The sequence below is a fragment of the Nakaseomyces bracarensis genome, assembly GCF_045282275.1.
Source record: "Nakaseomyces bracarensis strain CBM3 chromosome Unknown Scaff13_0, whole genome shotgun sequence".
In the NCBI taxonomy this organism is placed as follows: Eukaryota; Fungi; Ascomycota; class Saccharomycetes; order Saccharomycetales; family Saccharomycetaceae; genus Nakaseomyces; species Nakaseomyces bracarensis.
Genome location: NW_027263959.1, coordinates 1,933,862 through 1,954,165, shown reverse-complemented (window position 1 = coordinate 1,954,165; position 20,304 = coordinate 1,933,862). Strand labels below are relative to the sequence as shown.

Here is a 20,304-nt window from a genome sequence, read left to right as displayed (position 1 = left end):
CTCAACTCAATTGCGGGATTGACTCAATAAGCTATGCATATTCTATTCTTTTTGAGATCTCCTCTTTTTTGTTATTTTATTTCTTATATTCATTCTCATCGGAACAACCCAGTGCGAATCTCTAAGCATTAGACTCTATTAACAACCTAGTACAGTACCACTATTGGTCGTAAGTTCATTTTTTATTCTTTCACCTAAGTTTTATTTTTATTTTTGAGATATATAAGAACATACTAAACCAATTGAATCTAATATTATCTCTGTATTGTAATAATCAAAATAGAAAAAAAAAAAAACTAGCAAAAAGAAATAGAAAAGTTTAACTCAAATTAAATAATGTTTTCTCGCTCTATTGTTAGAACTGTGCCACTGCACAGACGTATGGCTTTACGTCTTTACTCTACTCCAGCTGAGGTTTCAGTTACTTTACCAAACGGTATCAAGTATAAGCAACCAACTGGTCTTTTCATCAACGGTGAATTCGTTAACTCTCACGATGGTTCTACCTTCGATGTCTTCAACCCTTCCACTGAGGAAAAGATTGTGACTTTGGCTGAGGCCCAAGTTGCTGATGTAGACATTGCTGTTAAGGCCGCAAAGGCCGCTTTTGAAAAATGGTCTAAAGTTGAACCAGAGGTTCGTGCCAGAGCCTTGTTTAAGCTAGCTGATCTGGTCGAGGAGAATCTTGAGACCTTAGCAGGTATCGATACTCTAGATAACGGTAAGTCTCTTCTATGTTCCCGTGGTGACGTTGGCTTAGTCGCTAAGTACTTGCGTTCTTGTGCTGGTTGGGCTGATAAGCTTTATGGTGATGTAATTGACACTGGTAAGGATCATTTCGCTTACTCTATCAGAGAACCTCTTGGTGTCTGTGGTCAAATTATTCCATGGAACTTCCCATTGCTAATGTGGTCTTGGAAAATCGGTCCAGCTTTGGCTACCGGTAACACCGTTGTCCTAAAACCAGCCGAACTAACCCCATTATCCGCTCTATTTGCTTCTAAATTGTGCCAAGAGGCTGGTGTTCCAAAAGGTGTTGTTAACATTATCCCAGGTCCAGGTAGAACCGTTGGTGAAAGAATCTGTACTCACCCAGATATCAAGAAGGTTGCCTTCACTGGTTCCACTGCTACTGGTGCTCGTATCATGAAGACTGCTGCTGACACAATCAAGAAGGTTACTCTTGAATTGGGTGGTAAGTCTCCAAATATCGTTTTCGCTGACGCTGATCTTGACAAGGCTGTTTCTAACATCTCTCACGGTATCTTCTTCAACTCTGGTGAAGTTTGTTGCGCTGGTTCCAGAATTTACGTCCAGGACAAGTGTTACGAAGAAGTCTTGAACAAGTTCAAGGCCTACACTGAAGCTCTAAAGGTTGGTAACCCATTCGGTGAAAATGTTTACCAAGGTTCTCAAACATCAAAGGCACAATTAGACAAGATTTTGGAATATGTTGACATTGGTAAGAAAGAAGGTGCTAGAATCGTCACTGGTGGTGAAAGAATTGGTAACAAGGGTTACTTCTTCAAGCCAACTATCTTTGCTGACGTTAAGGAAAACATGGCCATCGTCAAAGATGAAATCTTTGGTCCAATCGTCACCATCTCCAAGTTCTCTACTGTTGATGAAGTTATCGACATGGCAAACGACTCTCAATATGGTCTAGCTGCTGGTATCCACACCAAGGATGTCAACAAGGCTGTCGAAGTTTCCAACAGATTAAAGGCTGGTACTATCTGGATTAACACTTACAATGCTTTCCACCAAAACATTCCATTTGGTGGTTTCGGTCAATCTGGTATTGGCCGTGAAATGGGTTCTGCCGCTCTAGATAACTACACTCAAGTTAAGTCTGTTAGAATGCACATTGACAAGCCAACTTTCTAAATCAGAAAATTCAGATAAAAACTCATAAGAATACATTTACTAATGCGTTAATGAAAGTAAAAAATATTTTATAGAACTCCCATTTTCCTATTTTTTGCTTTCAGTTATCGTACTCCCCTCCACCTAATACATGTTAAGGAAGTTTTCTTAATTAAAAAGTAACAAAAAAGATCATTAATAGAAAAATGTCAACTAAAAAGGAACATTGTCCTTAAACATGTTTGTATCCATTCTGATAATTTACTTTCTTTATTTGAAAGAGGAAAACGATACAGAAGCGGATAAAATTATAACTACATAAGTCAATTTTTACCTTAGTTAGAATTTGTACACTAGAACACAATCAATCTAATATTCCATTAAATATTCTCATTACATTATACTTTGACCAAACTTAAAAGCCATATAGCAGTATCTAATTATCACACATTTCATATAATTTTACCATTTAACGTAGGTGATATCTGGATTCTCACTGTAAAAAAAAATGAAATCAGAAACAGTCAAATATTATAATAACACCCATACATTATCCATCATCACACCCATCATTATTCTTCAAATCTGTCAATTTCCTTATTTGGTAGTTTTCTTGTTTGTCTCCAAGAAGCGAAAGGTATGAATAGAAAACCAGATAACATACAGTTATACTGCGGTGTATTCTAAGGGTACCTTTTCCTCAGCTGTCTATTTTTGTTTTTTTAACGAAATAATTATACGCGGTACAGTGCATTCTAAGCCGTTCTTGACTTGATGGTGCAAACCCAAAGAGAAATCCCCTGCTGAGGGGTACTGAGACAACACACAAGAACCAGTTGGGTATCTGGTAAACACTCCTAGGCTTGGAGCCGACCCTTTCCCGAGCTTTCACAAGCTCTTCCTAAATACCCTCATTCCTGTCAACTGCCTAAATAATCCAGCCTAGCATTGTACCCAGTACCGACAATCCCCCCTCCATCCTTAGCCTATGGGTAGCCTAGTCTCTGCCTAAACAACATGTCTTCCCAAGAGACAGTTACTGGGGACCATCGCTCTCCCTCCCAGACACCAACAGGATGGTAATTCCAGGAAGTGGGTCCAAACGTTTTAGTCTGAACACTGACAATGCGGTTCTGCGAGTGATGTACAGCGTTTGGTTTGGGATGCTTCAGTGTTTGTGTCTTGGGTAGAGGGACGCAATGAAGGAAAAAAAAAAAATTGACCATCGGGGCACTAGATTCAGGTATATTGAATGAAATTTGTGTTATATTAGCGCTGTATTTGCATATTTCGAGATCTTCAAGGAAATAACCAACGAACAACACAACCGAAATGGTATGTTATAGGTGTAATATGAGGTATTATGAGAATGGGGAGAGTGCGTGTATTAGTATCATTGAGAACAAAGGTCAATAATAAGTCATAAAGATGGATAATTAATGTTAAAAATAGACGTTGGTATTAAGCCAAGGACAGGATACGTTATATGGAACGATAAAATATTACAGATTTTGCAAGGGTTGAAATACACTTTGATGGGTGTAATGTAGAGGTTCAGACATACAGTTCAATATTAATATGCAAAGAATAATAAGAGACTGGACATGGCGAAGGGAATTGAATTTAAGGGAATATGAAGGAACAACATATTATCATAGTGTAACAATTCGGCTTCAAACGATTGATACAAGACGTAACTCAGGAAATAAAACATCTCAATATCTTATTTTAAAACTAACAAAGTGATGGAATATATGATTTACTAACAATTACATTTTTCAACTTCATTTAATTCTGAATACTTTTTTGAGAGAATGGAGGAAGTAAAAAACCCAATTATATTTAGTCTGACTCTGTCACTATCCGTACTAGAAAGGTTATCACTAACCCATTGTTGGCTAGAAAGCAATTCGTCGTTGACGTCTTGCACCCAAACAGAGCTAACGTCTCCAAGGATGAATTGCGTGAAAAGTTGGCTGAAGCTTACAAGGCTGAGAAGGACGCTGTTTCCGTCTTCGGTTTCAGAACCCAATTCGGTGGTGGTAAGTCCACTGGTTTCGGTTTGGTCTACAACTCCGTTGCTGATGCCAAGAAGTTCGAACCAGCCTACAGATTGGTTAGATACGGTCTAGCTGAGAAGGTTGAAAAGGCTTCCAGACAACAAAGAAAGCAAAAGAAGAACAGAGACAAGAAGATCTTCGGTACTGGTAGAAGATTGGCCAAGAAGGTTGCTCGTCGTAACGCTGATTAAGGAAAAGAATCGAAACTATTTTGTTTTTTTTCAAATCTTTTTATATCATATCCTTCAACATCACCTGTCTATTTTTTTTTAAGGAAAAAAATTAAACTAAATTTTAAACGTATAATAATAAAACTCGTTTCCAAGTAGCATGCAATACTTTTTTTTATCTTTTGTGTTATCTTTTTAAATCTGTCTTTAAGAATTTAAGTCCACACACTGAGAGAAGAAAACTACCCTCCAAATATAACAAACTATATAAATCTAGATTTTTCCTCAATATAATATAGAAATCCAGATCTTTTAAACTGTAAGGGTACACCAATAACAGCCGTAAAACCCTTCAAAAATATAATATATTATAATATTCTTATATTTGTCGAAATACTAGATCACAAAGGACGTATATCCTGCGTGACCGAGGAGACGGTTCCCTAACGCGACTTGAAATTTAAAGGTCCTTTTATAAATTGAATCCTGGTCTAAGAGATATATTTGTATCTACACGCATATACATACCATAACACCAAATATACAACAATAGACGACAATGATCTTTGGGTTAGGTAGATTATTCTACGTTACTTTACTATTAATTAATTCCGTTGCAGTTCTGAGTGAGGAAAGATTCCTTTCAAGAAGTATGTTAGATTCTAAACCACCAAGCTTTAAGTGGGCCATCTGCGCCAAAGATATGTTATGATCTAAGATATTCTGAGATACTAACAATTTAAAATTTTTATTAATAATTTGGTTTATATTGTGGTCCTTTCTTGAGGTTTATGAGACCAAGTTTTCCATTATCAACCACTATTAAATATTGATGATAATTTCTTTTTTATACAGTTGGTTTAGGAAGATCTACAAATGAGGCACCTGCCTTTGGACAGTCACCAAATTCTACTAAATCCAAAGTTGTACAACTCATAGGAGCTGTTCAAACGCTATTGAGAAGTATGTTATCCTTTCATTTTTTACCTTCATTTTTTTGATTCTTAGTTGCAATCAGTCAAGACAATTTACTAACCAAATTATCCAAATAATACTAAGGAATAATAAATTTTTTAATGAAAGAGTTATTCCTTATTTTATGTTGATATTTATTACATTAGTACCACTTATTGGAATTAATATTCTAGTCATAATATATGAGCTGCTGTTAGGTTAGTTCTAAAAATATAATAATAATGAAATGACATTGAAAATAGCCCAATTAGCTACCTCGACTGGGACCGAACACTTTATATTGCCATGACGGTAATTATCTTCTATAAGTTGCGAACGACTCAGTTATATAGAAACTTTAATAATTTGTATATTAATCTAAAAATAACTTAAAAGAAAAATTAATTTTTTTTTATTATTATTATGAAATAAGAACATAAAAATTCATTAAATATAGTATCATATATGTAGGATATATGATCCTAATGATAGCAAGTCGTTAATTATTAGTAGTGAATTTAATTATTATTATGTTAGGTCATCATTCAAGATATGCATTTTTATTTTTGGTGGGAATATATTGCAATAAAAAATCAAACAAAAGCCAGATCATCAAATAAAAACCGGTACAATTTCATCCTTCTTTTTGTTAGCGAATAATTCAATAGACTCCATTGCTGCCACCTGGTCGTGAAGTATTTTTATCGATTCATTTGAGACATCATTTTTACCGAAATTATTCAAACATAATGCAAAGTAACATACCAAACTGTCATAAACGAATAAAAATTGATTAATGTTTTGAACCATGGATATTCTTTGTTTCCTGAACATGTTAATAGTCCATGATATGGGATCATACGATATATCTTTCTTTTGAGACTCAACATCTTTGCGTATTATTTCAAACACCTCAAGATTGGTTATTACGGTATCAATAGTGCACCATGTACCAGTTCTACCACATCCTGCAGAGCAATGAACTAAGATAGTAGGTTTAAAATCCTGTTCAAAGATGCCCTTCTCGTACAATCTCTCTAATATTACATTCTTTATATTAATTGCTTGAATAATATTTGTAGGTTCTGTTAGGATTCCCAGATCTGGCCAGTGTCTGACTTGTATTTGAATTACTTCATAGTCATTACCCATATCATCATATTCAATATTAATCCTCCTTAATATAATGTCAGCATCTTGTTCATGTGCATTGCTGCCATTACAAGTGGAGTGTATTTTAGGCACTTCAATCTCCTCAACCAATTTGACTTTTAACCCATCATATATTCCATCTGCCCAATATTTAGCACATTTCTCGATACCATTTTCAAAGGTATCGGTAAGTGACAGTATAATTGGGACTTTATTATTTAATATGCAAGTGTAAAAATCCATAATAGTCGTCTTCAATGGAGCTTGAGTGGCTATGTAGCGAACATTTCTGTATTCTTGATCATGGCCTCTAGTCAGAAACAATTGTTTCTCTGAAATTTTATCAGGCAAAGATGGTAGCTCAACATAATTGGCATTAATATAGTTATCGAAGGAATCTAAGCTTAAAATAGTAAGTTTGTCATTGAGAGAACTGGATCTGCTATGTTTTGGGGTAGCATCACGGGAGTTCGGTACAGAAGAGACTGATCTCCTTTTCAATTTAACCCTAGTATTTTCAAATGGAAATATATCCTTGTATCTATTTTTTATACCCAATTCCAGACCAGAAGAGATCTCTACTGCATTATCCTCCTCAGAGTCATCAAGATCAAGGCAACAATCCCAATCCGACTTTAGAATTGTAGGTTGTGAATGCGACCGTTTCTGGGATTTCTTCCTTTTCAATAAAGTAGATACTTCGTTATGATACCTCGTTACTTCTGAACTTTTTTCGTCAATAGGTGTCATTTTTGACAACTCAGCCCTGCTGGGTGTTGCTATAGCAGATTTCGTAGATTTGTGTTTTGAGATCGATTTGTTTAACCTCCTTTTCTCCAGAAAATCCAATTTTTGGAATTGTGAAATTATATCGACCTTTGACCTTACGACTAGTTCGTGAAACCATTTCGGTATCACTTTTTTCAAAGTATCCTCATCGTAAGTTTGACATAGTTCATTGTATTTTCTTTGGAATGTCAGTAGGTCATCTTTTCCGTCATCAGTTTCGGAATTTTCGCATAGTGGATCGAGTCCAGAGTCAGACCTCTTTGGAAACTGAAATGAATGAAAATGAAATTTATTACTACTATTGTTCATATTTAATTTCTCCTGGTTCTCTCTTAAGTTTGCAGCGCTTATATAGGACTCGAGGTTCATATTTTCCTCATTCTGTGGAATTTTGAACAAAGTGGCCGGCAGCTGTTGTTGGCTCGGTAGTTGAAATTTGAATAAGGCTGATATGGGAGATGATGTAGAGACTGGAGAATCCAATGAAAGATCGTTAGAATTCGTCATAGAGTTGTTGTGGCTGCTTGAACCACCAATCGATGGCGATTTATTACCCGTGGAATGCAATGATGGGGACAGCATAACACCATTAATAGTTTGCTTGATAAAATCAGTACCTTTAGCCCCACTAGTAATAGGGAAAAATAGATCAGTAGTACAGCCCAATGGACTATCTACTCCACTATTCGAACGGTTAATCGGTTGTTGTTGTTGTTGTTGTGCTGGTAAGGCTGAACTCTCTGCTTCTGTGGATACAGTATCTTCCGGGAACATTAGCTGAAACTGGTTGTACCCAACATTCAGAATATATATATTACAGTCAGATAAACGAATATCAATCTTCTTGGCCTCAATAATCTTCGAGGATATACCATAACACGCCAGCGAGAGCGAGTCATCTGTCTGTTTTGGCGTGTTGTCATAAATCAAAAAATCAAGTGGTTTCCCACCGCCGTCCAGTTTCTCCTCAAACACAATACGGTCTTCCGCCGGCAAGTTGTTCAACAACCTCTCAAAATCAAACTTCTTTCTCCGCAACAGAGTCGACGGCAACCCAATATGTATCGAGTCCCTGATCGATGACTTAGAGTAATCTGAATACGTTCGCAGATCCAACACTATCGCCTTCCGTTGAAGTATACGTTCTCCCTCTATAGCACTCACCAACATACACCCATCAGGCTTACTGAAATGCAACTCTTGCTTGCAGTTAGCAAACATAGGACTCGTAACTGACCTCACTAACGGAGATCTTACACACGGAATCTCCAAAGTAGGTATCCTTAGAGGCCGCCACTTGGATTCAACATCACACCCATTCTTAGTAGGGGAATTCTCATCCATCTCAATATTTTATATGCTCTTATTTATTTATCTTTTTATTTTTTTTGTTACTCAAGATCCTTCTTCTCCTATAGTTTATATCTACTTCCTCTCTCTGTCTTTCTGTCGTAGTTTGCAACTATTACCTGTATTAATTATATAAGATATGTTTGAGATTTTGAGCTGTCTCCAAAGTAAAAACTAGATCTCATCGCAAATAATTATTTTTTGCTTAACCTCTAAAATTTATTGTTTCGTTCTGCTGCAAAAGGCAAAAATTGAGAGAAACGAAAAAAAAGAAAGAAAAACTTTTTAACATAAAAATGACGTCATTTGCACTCTACGGGGATCTCTGTGCGGAACATCATAATTAATTTCTCGATGTGTATGTAATTTAACCAAAAAGTCAATTTAATCTGTATTGGATAATTTGACTGGGTTTCTTTTCAGTTCTATTTAAACCTTATTGATTAAAAAAGAAAAATATTTACAGAGGGGGGTAGGGAAGTGAGGGGGTGGAGAGCTTCTACATTGAGTGTAGATGGGTGATTAGTTTACGGATCGTATCATCTGGAGTTACTTGGGTGCGATGGTGATCTATATTGTCTACTAGTTCTACTAGTTTTGACTTAATTCGTAGGAGCAATCTTCTGTAGAGAAACTGGCTACGGTGTTCTGGGAGTGCGAATACTGGGGATTCGGATTCGGATCCAGGTTCGAACTCGACATCTGGTAGTTTTAAGCGTTCACCTAGTGTATTAATCACCCTTATCCCAAGAAGAGTTACTCTTTTCAAATCATTGCGGGGTGGTATATCTTCTGTGCTGGTGATGGTTTTCAGGTAATCTTCTACCACTAGCTTCATTGATTCTGTGGGCAGCAGGTTTTCGCCGTTCAATTGTTCTATCACCGGTAAGATAAATTTCCACGCGATAAGAGGTACGACTCGGCCCTTGGCACCTTGTGATGTACGTTCGACTTCGTCGATAAATACTTTCAGTTTCTCAAATGTACTGGTACAATTTTCTTGGCTTCCATGTACAAATTTCTTCGAAGCTTGTCTGGCCACAGCGTGGTATACTTCGCGCATTACCAGCTTCATCGAGACCACTTTACTCAAATAGGAATTATCAATGGCCATATAGAGCTGCATAGCAGTATCACCTGCAGTAGTGGTGCGCGTGTCTATCAATAATTTTATATAATTGATAAGGACACCCGTGCTTACCAATTCGTTGTTATCGCTAAACTTTAATTGCCCTGCATCTTCTTGTGACAATGAGAAACCTGTCACTTTCTCGAAAAATTTAAGCCCGCTGGCTCCGTTACCAGAGGTTCGACAAGCATCGAGGATCATCGAACAGACAGCAGAGTTCAATTGTAGGTCTTCCTTCCTGATCCTCCAATCCTCGAATGAGTACACATTTATTCTCTTATCTGAATCCGAAATGGGCCGTATATCTAGCTCCAGGCCATAGTAATATCTAATTGCCTGCAGACCTTCACTGATTATCTTTTTACCACGTTGAGAGTTACACATGGCTTTACAGATATCGTAGATAACTTTAGAATCAATACAAGAAGGCGGCACCTTTCCCAGCGTCTCATTCAAAATTGTAGTAAATAACTCGTCGTCTTTCACTTTACTACATACTTTAACCATGGTACTATAAGTGATAGGGTCAAACTTTACGCATTTTTTACTATAAATGGTGTCAAAAAGTTTAAATGCTAACGAATAATCAGTGCAGTTTGCTAGTGCGCCCAAAGCAGAATTTAACTCTCTGATGTTTAAAGTACCTTGTTCACTGGCAGTTATTACTATTTTTGTAACCTTTTCTCCATATTTCTTAGATATTGGGCTCTCAAGTTTAGAAAGACCATCGAACAAGATAACATTTGTATATTCATTCAACGGTATACTAGTTTTCTTCCTCCAGTTATACAAATCTATAGCAGAGGCTGGAGATCCTAACTCTTCTAAGTAGTACTTCATTATCAGATTTGCACCAGCCGCACCTTTAGAGCGTGCTAACTTAACTAACATCAAGGCCTTTTCTATCTGGTCACGTTTTAGGAACTTCTTGACATCTTCAGTAATCAGTACAGCATCTTTCAATTGATGCCCGTTTATTCCCAGTAGTGTAAATAGTAATCTTTTATCCTGGATCTTTGGTATCAGCGATACATCTGCAGAACTGGTAGGCCCAATCATCTCAAGCTTCATATCCTTTGCACCATACTTTGTCTTTAGTAAATGCAGAGCATGGTCTTTGCTATACGCAGATTTATTGATTTTGATCTCCTTTATCTTCCTGTTCTCTTTAAACCTTTCAAACTCATTTTTTGACTTATTAAGAACAACATTCTTCTTCCGGAAAGCATTTATCTTTTCCTTTACATTGGTACCACCAAGTCGGACATCGCTAACGTGCAATCCTCTAACCTGAACAAAGATACCGCATCTTCGTATACCAAATCTCATTGCATTGTTATATTCTCTAGCTAATGCCTAACAGGATGTTAACGTTGGTCCTAATGTAGCTTTTTGAAGTGACAAACATCATAAGTTTTCAAAACTCTCATCGACCCAAAATTTTTCAAAGTTGGTATGAAAAAATGAAAAATAGCTGAAATCAGCCTAATAAGATATTATTTATAAAAAATGAAATATATTTCTATAAAGGGTTAATTAAAAGAACATACCAATATTGCAGGTAATATTTACAAGTAGGAAATTGCATGTCACATTACACACCGCACCCTTGGTAATTAAAGTTTTGTTTTTTTTACGGTGATATTAATTTTTGGTATTAGTCTTTTAGATTCAGACTATAATGGTGTGACGATGTCATCTTCGAATGGCGTGGTGACCCCATTTTCCATTACATTCTCCAGGTCTTTAATTTCTTTGACTGCCTCGACAGTAAGGTTTAGACAGCCGTCTTTCTGTAAGGCAATATCGTCCTCAATTCTTACACCTATGTTTCTGAATTCCTTTGGAAAGTCGAGGGTATCTGGTATATAAATACCTGGCTCGATTGTAATAACTTGACCCTCGACTAAAGGATTGAACCTTGACACCTCAGGTACATCATGTACGTCGAGACCCAGGTTGTGTCCGATGTAGTGAGGGTAGACCTTCTCCGCGATTTCTGAAGCTTTTGGAATATTCAGATTTTTAAGTTCCTGTCTTATCAATCTGACACTTTCTTCATGAAGATCGTGGAGGGACTTCTTGTCCGCAATTGCAGTGTTGCAACTTCTTATTGACTGTCTTTGTACATTCAGAACTGCCTCATATACATCTTTGTGAGCCGATGAAGGCCATTTCCCAGATACTGGCCATGTCCTAGAAATGTCTGAGCAGTAACCGCCAAGAGCACCTGATGCATCCACAAGCACCATTTCATCATCGTACATTACATCATTATTATTAGTGTAGTGTATGCAAAGCGCGTTGGGGCCTGCTCCTACCACAGGTATATATGCAGATTTGTCACATCCTCCGGAGATAAACTTATGCTCCAAATACGTTTGTAAAGTTCTCTCGTTTCTAAATCTACGTGCCATTGCAGTGTTATAACTTCTACCTGATATCTGACCAGCTCTTCTCATGACCCTTATTTCTGCCTCTGATTTACATTTCCTGAGATCAGCTATGATTGATTTAAGTTTCCGCGGCGTACCGGAGTTGGTCTCCTTCACCAAATTAAGGATGTTGGAATTGTACTTCCGTGATTTCTTAGTATCCTCATCATAGTATATGTATTCATTTCTCTTGAAAACTTTACCTAACCGTGTTAGGAGGTCGATAGAGTTATCTATACTTAGCGCCTCATCAGCATTGAAGAATTGCTTTACTCCGTCAATACCGGTTCTAAATCCTTCCCATTTCTCCTTGAAATCATTCTTAGGCGGAACAACCATAGTCAACGACACGTCTTCTAACCGCTCTGTAGGCTTCTCTAGCACCATAATACTATCAGGCTCATTCCAACCAGTAAGATAGAACAAATCGTTGTCCTGTTGAAAAGGGAAGAAAACAGCCCCCGAAGCATACTGGACCTGATTGCCCAGAATAACAGCACAACTACGTACAGGCAACTGCGACGCAAGCGCCAATCGCCTCTCATAGTATTCCCTGGCAGTGATACCGGGTGTCAATTCCCCGGGTTTCAACAGAAATGGCCTGTTCTCATGTAATGCTTGCCCCAGCTTCGACCGTACGGCCGGCCGGTTGGTGAGCGCACTGGCCATATATCTCCTGAACATCATATTTAATAATAAAACTAGTTAGGGATTCTTTGTCTGGTTGTGTTGGCTGTAATTATGAGCTTCTTATAGAAAAACAACCAAAAAATTGATATTTCACATGTCAGTGGTGTTTATATAAAAAGGACTCAACAAAGAAAAAATATAAAACCATTCGAGATTGGGTGTCTGATTGGGGATGGGGATAGAGAGACACTCTAATATATAAGCACAGGTACATTGGCTAAGGTGTATCTACTATATTAAATAAAGAAATAGGGAGAAAAAAATGCTTCGTAGAAGAGTTACGTCGTTGGTTCGTCCGTTAAAGAGTTCTAGACTAGTTGCTGCTGTTGGGAGGAGATATATCTCCAAGGAGCCTGAGAAGGTTTTCACTAATTTGGCTGATGTCAATGATCCTAAGAGAGACAATTTCTTCAAATACACTTGGGGTACCTGGCTGACTAATGATAAGCTTGAGAAGGACAAGAGGATGACTAAGTTTTCGTTGAATGGGTTGAACAATGTTCTTGATGACATCTATGTACAGGCCACTGCGAACACGAAGAAGAATTTTACTGGTAAGGACAATGAAGAGCGGACTATTACCTCTCCAGAGGTGAATAAGAACCGGACTATCTCATTATCTAATAACATTGATGTTAGCAAACTAGGTTCTTTGAACCCTAACGAGAAAGCTGTGACAATCAAGACAATTGCCAGTATTCACGAGGGTAAGCATCACAGGATATACAAAGTGCAAACCAACCTATCGAACGAGAAGTCATTTGTGCTGAGAGTTCCATATGCGTTGGATGATGACAAGGCTACCATTGCGCACCGGATAAGAAGTGAAGTAGCTACATTGGATTTCTTGGATTTGCAGCTGAACATCGACGTCCCAAAGGTAATCTGTTTTGCACCTGATGATGGTAACCCTCTAGGCGTGCCTTTTATTTTACAAGAATATATTGAAGGTTCGCTATTGATGAAGGACTGGAATCCCTTATTGGATGATAAAACTCTGAAGATAGAAAATGCCGAAGGTACAACTGAAAATCCAGAGTTAGAGTCACTTAACAAAGTTATCAAGGTTGTTGCTGATTTCCATAAGAAAATCAACAGCGTTTCTTTTAATGGAGCAGGTTCGCTATATTTCAAAAATGATGAAGCCCTCAAGAATGAAAAGACTATCGAGGATATCAGCAATGATATTTCAGCTAAGTTGAAAGATAGATGGGTATTAGGCCCCGCTGTCGAGAGAATTCTGTGGAAGAAGAAGAACAATTTAGATTTGAGCGATGGGTTGGCACTGCTGGGTCCATGGGAGACAAATTCCGAGTCATCTGTAACATCCCAAATATTAAAGGACACTGCTGCTTTAGAACTGAAGAATTCTCAAAAGAGATTAGAATTGTTAACATCTAGTGGTAAAGCAGATACCTCCAAAGAAAATGATTTAAAAGAGCAAATCACAACTTATGAAAATGTGAAAAAAGTTGCACCAATTTTGATCTCCAGCAAAATGAAAGCTCTACCTAATATAAAAGACTTGTTAAAGCCTACTCTTTTCCATCCAGATTTGGACCCAATGAATATTTTAATGTGTACTAAAGAAAATAAACCATATCTTCTGGATTTGGAAGGTACTGTTATCAAACCTTTCATTTTACAAAGTTCACCTCAATTTGTTGCTTATGATGGTCCAAAGATTTACAATTTGAAAAATGATATTCCAGATTTTGAGAAGCTGTCAGAAGAGGAACAAAAGCATTACGAATTCATGTACAAACGTACTAGAAACCAATTTCTGTGGGAAAAGGCCATGAATGAGAGATTACCCGAGTTAATCATGACTGTTGCCCCACCGGTTAAAGTTTTGAGAAGACCATACACAGCCATCCTAGAACAAAAATCAGATAAAGATTATATTCTAATCGACGATTCATTGTTCCAACTAAGAGAAGCTTGGTCATTTTTCTATAAAAATGGTTTAGTGACTGAGGAACACTTCCCATTAGAATTTACAGACGAACAAGTATCAAAACATGCCGATGACTTAAACAGTCTGCATGAAAAGCTTGTTTCTAGTCCGTTTGCAGCTACTCAAGGTTGGGTTCCACAAGATATGTTTGAAAATCTATTAAAGGCTGGAATTCTTGTCAAGGAAGCTAATGGTAACTACACTGTTAAAGATCTGACTCAATAATCATTTTTATACCTTATTTCACAACTTGTACATAATTTTGTATATAACCAATTCTGGAAGTTATTAACATATAGTAAATATATGTTCACATATTCACATTTCTCTTGTCATTTGTTCCACCTTGATGCTGAAAATATTGTTTTCAAAGAATGTGAATAGATAGTATGCTGTTATTATGCCAATTCTCATATAAAAGTATGCTAAGATAAATTACTTATTCGTGTAAATTATGTAAATCTGCCTAAAGCTTCATCGACAACGTCTTTATCATTTTCATCAATCTCTCCTTTAGCGATTTTTTGGTTTCTATTACGAAGAGACTTCTCCTTGTCAAGCATCTTTTGGACTCTCAGTTTCCTTTCATCTATAACATTTTTAGTTTTCTTACGTAGGAATGAACGGAGACCAGAGTTTTTACCTTTGCTTTCAGCCATGACTTTTGGAATATCTGTATTCTCCTTAGAAGCATTTTCTTGTTGAAGAGTAATATCAGCTAATTCTTTTGCTGTTAGTCTTGTATTAGAAGCACGTGTATCAACTGTACCTATTACATTTGGATCTAGAGAAATTGTATCTGCCGAGAGTTTGTTTAACAACGTTCTCACCTCTTGTTCCTGTCTTTGCTTTGCAGTCTCGAACGGGTTAACTTCAAGAGCATCGTAGTTAGCTTCACCAGCACCTGGCACAATTAGATTCGTTATACCACTTTCATGGCCAACAGATAGCAAATCTTCAAATGGGATATACTTTAAGTTTCTTACTTTGTTTCCTGGAAATAAATGAGTCATGTATGGGGTATTTCTATTAGGGTCACCATTTATCGAACCAAAACAAGGCCTTGATATTTTGGAGCTTTTAAATGCATCCTTCCAAATAGTAACATGAGGCCCTCTACTCACGGTCAGTAGACCAGTATCTGAAATAGCTACATTTGACCCGGGAGATGGTAAATTTTCAATTGTATGTAGTTCTCTGAAGTTTCTAATATCCCATATTTTCATGGATTTGTCTTGACTTACAGTTGCCATGTAATTACCACTTCTATCAATTGCAATATCATTAATAGGTCCTCTTGCTGATAATAGCTTAACTAGTGGTTCGGGCATTGATGGAGACCATAAAGTAACAGTACCATTGCTATGACCTAAATGCATGACAGCATTCCAAGGATTATGGGTCATCGCGGTAGTAGGCCCAAGCTTAGTCCGTAATTCTGCTATCATTTGGCCCGTTGTAACATCATGGTATTTCAAAAATCCAGTTTGGCCAGCAGTTGCCAATAGGTAATGGTATGGTAAGAATTCAAGATGCCTAGCCTCAATATGTTGTTTTAGTCTGTGTAATTCAACACCTTCGTGATCGTAGATGAAAGTATATTTCTTTTGGGCAACTGCAAAATATTGCTCGTTCTGCAGATAGGTACCAGCATGACAGGTCTCATTTAAATTCAATTCTGCACGAAGCTGCCCTTTTCTCCAATCCATCGAGGCAACATGACCTTTAAGACCAGTAATTAACATATGTGTACCGTTCCTATTAAAATTGACATGGTAAGGTCCGAACTCATTCAGCTCCAGATCTAAGGCTTTTGAACTTGTAAGCGAATCCACACTATCTCTGATTTCATCTTGCTTGACTCTGAATGTCTTTTCCATCTCATCTTCAGCTTCCATGAAACCACTGGATTCAGGAAGTAGAAACTCAGTAGCTGCTGCACTTTCAACAGCTTTCTTATAACGTTTATTTAATTTGCTCATACCGGCCTTTAGTTTCTTATCCTTGGTCTTGAACGAATCTTTAGTCTTAGTAACACCAGGTTTATTACCTGATGTCCTTTTATAGATATCTTTCCTGTTCTCACCACGAAATTGATTAGACATTGTAATCCTTCTACTTGTAGTTTCAATATGTTTATCCGTTTCAACAGTCCAGGTTTCAATAAAAAAATGTCTTGATCAATTTTTATAGTGTAACTTTAAAAAAATGGACTAAATTATAATTACAATAGGTATTTATCTATTATTTTTGCAGCAGTGGAGATTATAAAATAAAATCTACAGTTAAATAAATTAAACATTAAATATTTTACCCATAATAAAGATGACAAGCTCATCGCAAATTTTTTTTTTTTTTAAAATTTCACCGTGAAGCGATGAGCATCGCCGTACACGTACATATCATGTGACAATAAATGTGTATTCTTACTACTTAATAACGCATTGATATAATAATTTATATTTGGGATACCAGTCCGATAGCAACAAGGACAAAGCAGACATCGGTGACCATCATATTTACCACGTCTAGATATTTTAGGGCCATAATTACTTTCCCGCGGAGGTTTGTGATTGGGAGTATACCTTCTGGGACTAGGGATACCAAGTTCACAATTTTGCTTGTATCCTGCAACGTTTTGATGTTAGTGTCCCTTTCGATAGCAAGGTATAGTTGGTAGTATATTGAAGTGGCTATGATTTCAAAGGTAACGAATACAGAGAAGAAGCTTGATCTGGAGGTCAGCGATTCCGGTAGGTATGAATTCACAAGGAATGGGAAGTAGCTACCATCTGTTCTGGTCAACAGGTACAGATATGGGAAAAAGAAAAAGACCCACTTCATAAATATGGTCTTCGCCTTTAATGCATTGATTCTGTATTTATGGTAAGCTAACATCTCGGGGTCAATGGGGTCCTGGACCTGTGGAGCACCCATTGGAAATGGCGAGTCCTCACCATTCTGTCCCAACCCCTTCATTAAAGAGAAAAGATCAGGTGCAGAGCCGTCATTGTCTTTCATATCGGCTAACTGCTTAAACAATTCAACCTGTGGGTCAAGATGCGACTTATCAGAAGTAGGATTCTCCTTGACTACTTGTTCACTTCTTTGGGTTTTTACTTGTTCCGCCGGAGTTTCCTCTTTCTTAGCCTCCATAGGCGACTCGGTACTAAGCTGACTGCCAGTCTTATTCACAATTTTGTTCAATCTGGTTGTGGCCCCTCCATTACTGAACTTCTGTTGTCTTCTCTCCCTCAATATTCTGCGCTTCTCAGCCTCACTAATCTCAGACATCTTTCCCCCCGGTTCTAATTAAATCTTTTCTTAATGTAAAGAGTAACTGATTATGAAAGCGTACAACAGTGGCTAATAGTCAGTGCTAATACATTAAGGAACATTAGAACCTTTGCTTCTGTTTATAATACATTTTGTTGTGTGCTGGCAGAAAATTGAACAACAACGTTATACGCGATTTTCATCAGAAGAGTGAAAAATTAAAATTGATTAAGTGAAAAATTATTTCATTAAATAAGTAAACTTACCTGTATATTTTTGTAGTTTAATCTAAATTCATTAATTCATATTCAAAATAGCAAAAACATTTCCCCTTTATTGCTTACAAAGATACTAGCTCATTTATTGTAATTTTCCCCCAGCCTTTATAACACACTTATAAGTTATATCAATAAGAATACACTAAGGAATAAAATTATTAAGCTATAAAGTAATTTATAAGGAGTTCTTGAATATAATAAGAACAGAGAAAACTACCCAACCGTTACAACTAATTATTAAGTTGAAAACTAAGTAAAAACTTATATTCTTCTTAATACAACTATATTATTTTTATTTCAAGACAAGTAGTTATAAAAGTAATTAATAAAAACTAGAAGAATTAGAGAAAGAAAATACTGATAAGAACTAAAAGCTATGGCAACTTTTATAGAGGATAGTAAAGGAGATAATAAGCTTGTAGCACCATCTATTGAAGAAGTTGATGAGGATCCTGAAGAACTACGTAATTTGAGAGGCGAAGGCCGCTACTTTGGTGCCAATGAAGCCAATGACGATGAAAGTGATGCCAATGTCATTAAAGCACCTGAACCCAAATGTAGTAATTGTTCTGAGAAGGGACATATGAAACGTGATTGTCCTCATGTTATATGCTCCTATTGTGGTATTATGGATGATCATTATTCTCAACAATGTCCTACTACGATGAGGTGCGCTTTGTGCAATGAAAGTGGACATTATAGAATGCATTGCCCTAATAAATGGAAAAAGCTTAACTGTACCATTTGCAATAGTCCGAAACATAACAGAGACCGTTGCCCCAGTGTATGGCGTGTATACCTGCTTAAAAATGATGACGGTATGAGTAAGAAAAATCTACCCATGCATCTGATATACTGTTATAATTGTGGTGAGAAAGGCCATTATGGTGATGAATGTGATAAAAACAGATCCTCCCGTGTGCCAAATGATGATGGTAGTGCATTTTCTGGTAAAAATTTGACATCTGAATTAAGAAGTCAATATTTCTATAATCTAAAGAAACAAAGAAGTGTTGAAGAAGAGAACCCCTCTGTATATGATAATCTGCGATCCATGCCAAATAGACAGATGGCTCAACCTATAATAACTCAGAATGTGTATGGATCACGTTTCTCGAACAAAAGGATGGAAACTACTCAAGGTCCACAAGCTGCATTTGGAGTACCCGAGTTCAAGGGAGAAAACTCAACTCATAATGCTAAGAGGAAGTTTAAGAACTCTTTTTACGATGATGAAGATGATGAGGATGATGCGGATGAAATTATAAGATACGAGGACCATGGAAGATCTATACGTCAAAAACGTAACCCTTACACCTCTATGTCTAGAAAGAGAGATTCAAATGATAAAAGAAAACATCAAATGGGTAACTTCTATCCATCACCATATCAACATCAACCACAAAATACATATTACCCCCCAGCTCCTCAAATGAATTACCAACCCATTATGCAGCCGTCTACGGTTGTTCCCACTAGATCAGGAATGAACTTCGCCCAGTCACCTATGTTGAATAATCAATTCACTCAGCAGTTGTATGGAAATCCCCAAGTCCCCTTTACAACACCAACACCTCAGACATACCCGGTAGGGAATACAAATGGTTACATACCACTCAATCCAGCTGTTAAACCAGCTAGAAGTGGAACCATTGAAAGAAGGAAATAAATACAGACTCTACATAACGACGATATGCATAATACACTTTTAGCAGAACAAGTATAATGAAATACATAAACTGATGAAAACTTTATCTGGATGTATAGATATGCTAAAGATAACTAAAATAGCGACTGGAAATATTATATTAGGCACAAATTTCAATACCTAATCATTAAATACTAAGAAATTCCACTATGTAAAAATAAAAAAATGGTCTCTAGCGGGATCGAACCGCTGATCCCCGCGTTATTAGCACGGTGCCTTAACCAACTGGGCCAAGAGACCTTCTTATTTCTTGATTTTGGAACAGTAATAATATTCAAAAATAGTAACTAACACAACATCAAAATTTTGCTTAAGATTGATAGGCAACAGCTGCTTGTACAGGAGTAATAATTAATTAATTTTGCACAATTATCAATATTATTTGCCAGCTTTTTTTTCAACATCAATGAACCACTACATTGAGTTCATAATCTCTTAATGAATATAAAGGAATCAAAGCTATGAAAATATCTATAACAAAAGAATTTTA

At 36.8% G+C, this 20,304-nt stretch overlaps 9 protein-coding genes across 9 annotated transcripts; 4 read left to right on the top strand and 5 right to left on the bottom strand.

Annotated features, from left to right (window-relative positions):
• Window positions 1-336: 336 nt before the first annotated feature.
• Window positions 337-1,887, top strand: ALD5 (aldehyde dehydrogenase (NAD(P)(+)) ALD5; the record flags this gene model as incomplete). The annotated part of the gene is made up of 1 exon (XM_071055056.1): window positions 337-1,887. One exon carries the CDS (start codon window positions 337-339, stop codon window positions 1,885-1,887), a length of 1,551 nt encoding a protein of 516 aa, XP_070909749.1.
• A 2,768-nt stretch (window positions 1,888-4,655) lies between these two features.
• YOS1 (Yos1p) lies at window positions 4,656-4,808 on the top strand (the record flags this gene model as incomplete). The annotated part of the gene is made up of 1 exon (XM_071055055.1): window positions 4,656-4,808. The coding sequence occupies one exon, from the start codon at window positions 4,656-4,658 to the stop codon at window positions 4,806-4,808; it is 153 nt and encodes a 50-aa protein (XP_070909748.1).
• Window positions 4,809-5,662: 854 nt separating this feature from the next.
• PTP3 (tyrosine protein phosphatase PTP3) lies at window positions 5,663-8,335 on the bottom strand (the record flags this gene model as incomplete). The annotated part of the gene is made up of 1 exon (XM_071055054.1): window positions 5,663-8,335. The coding sequence occupies one exon, from the start codon at window positions 8,333-8,335 to the stop codon at window positions 5,663-5,665; it is 2,673 nt and encodes an 890-aa protein (XP_070909747.1).
• A 505-nt stretch (window positions 8,336-8,840) lies between these two features.
• MRX1 (Mrx1p) lies at window positions 8,841-10,799 on the bottom strand (the record flags this gene model as incomplete). Its single annotated transcript, XM_071055053.1, has 1 exon — window positions 8,841-10,799. One exon carries the CDS (start codon window positions 10,797-10,799, stop codon window positions 8,841-8,843), a length of 1,959 nt encoding a protein of 652 aa, XP_070909746.1.
• Window positions 10,800-11,146: 347 nt separating this feature from the next.
• On the bottom strand, window positions 11,147-12,592 carry ICP55 (aminopeptidase; the record flags this gene model as incomplete). Its single annotated transcript, XM_071055052.1, has 1 exon — window positions 11,147-12,592. One exon carries the CDS (start codon window positions 12,590-12,592, stop codon window positions 11,147-11,149), a length of 1,446 nt encoding a protein of 481 aa, XP_070909745.1.
• Window positions 12,593-12,857: 265 nt separating this feature from the next.
• Window positions 12,858-14,777, top strand: AIM9 (Aim9p; the record flags this gene model as incomplete). The annotated part of the gene is made up of 1 exon (XM_071055051.1): window positions 12,858-14,777. The coding sequence occupies one exon, from the start codon at window positions 12,858-12,860 to the stop codon at window positions 14,775-14,777; it is 1,920 nt and encodes a 639-aa protein (XP_070909744.1).
• Window positions 14,778-15,004: 227 nt separating this feature from the next.
• Window positions 15,005-16,657, bottom strand: UTP7 (Utp7p; the record flags this gene model as incomplete). Its single annotated transcript, XM_071055050.1, has 1 exon — window positions 15,005-16,657. The coding sequence occupies one exon, from the start codon at window positions 16,655-16,657 to the stop codon at window positions 15,005-15,007; it is 1,653 nt and encodes a 550-aa protein (XP_070909743.1).
• Window positions 16,658-17,009: 352 nt separating this feature from the next.
• On the bottom strand, window positions 17,010-17,846 carry GET2 (GET complex subunit GET2; the record flags this gene model as incomplete). Its single annotated transcript, XM_071055049.1, has 1 exon — window positions 17,010-17,846. The coding sequence occupies one exon, from the start codon at window positions 17,844-17,846 to the stop codon at window positions 17,010-17,012; it is 837 nt and encodes a 278-aa protein (XP_070909742.1).
• A 636-nt stretch (window positions 17,847-18,482) lies between these two features.
• AIR2 (TRAMP complex RNA-binding subunit) lies at window positions 18,483-19,775 on the top strand (the record flags this gene model as incomplete). Its single annotated transcript, XM_071055048.1, has 1 exon — window positions 18,483-19,775. One exon carries the CDS (start codon window positions 18,483-18,485, stop codon window positions 19,773-19,775), a length of 1,293 nt encoding a protein of 430 aa, XP_070909741.1.
• Window positions 19,776-20,304: the final 529 nt, after the last annotated feature.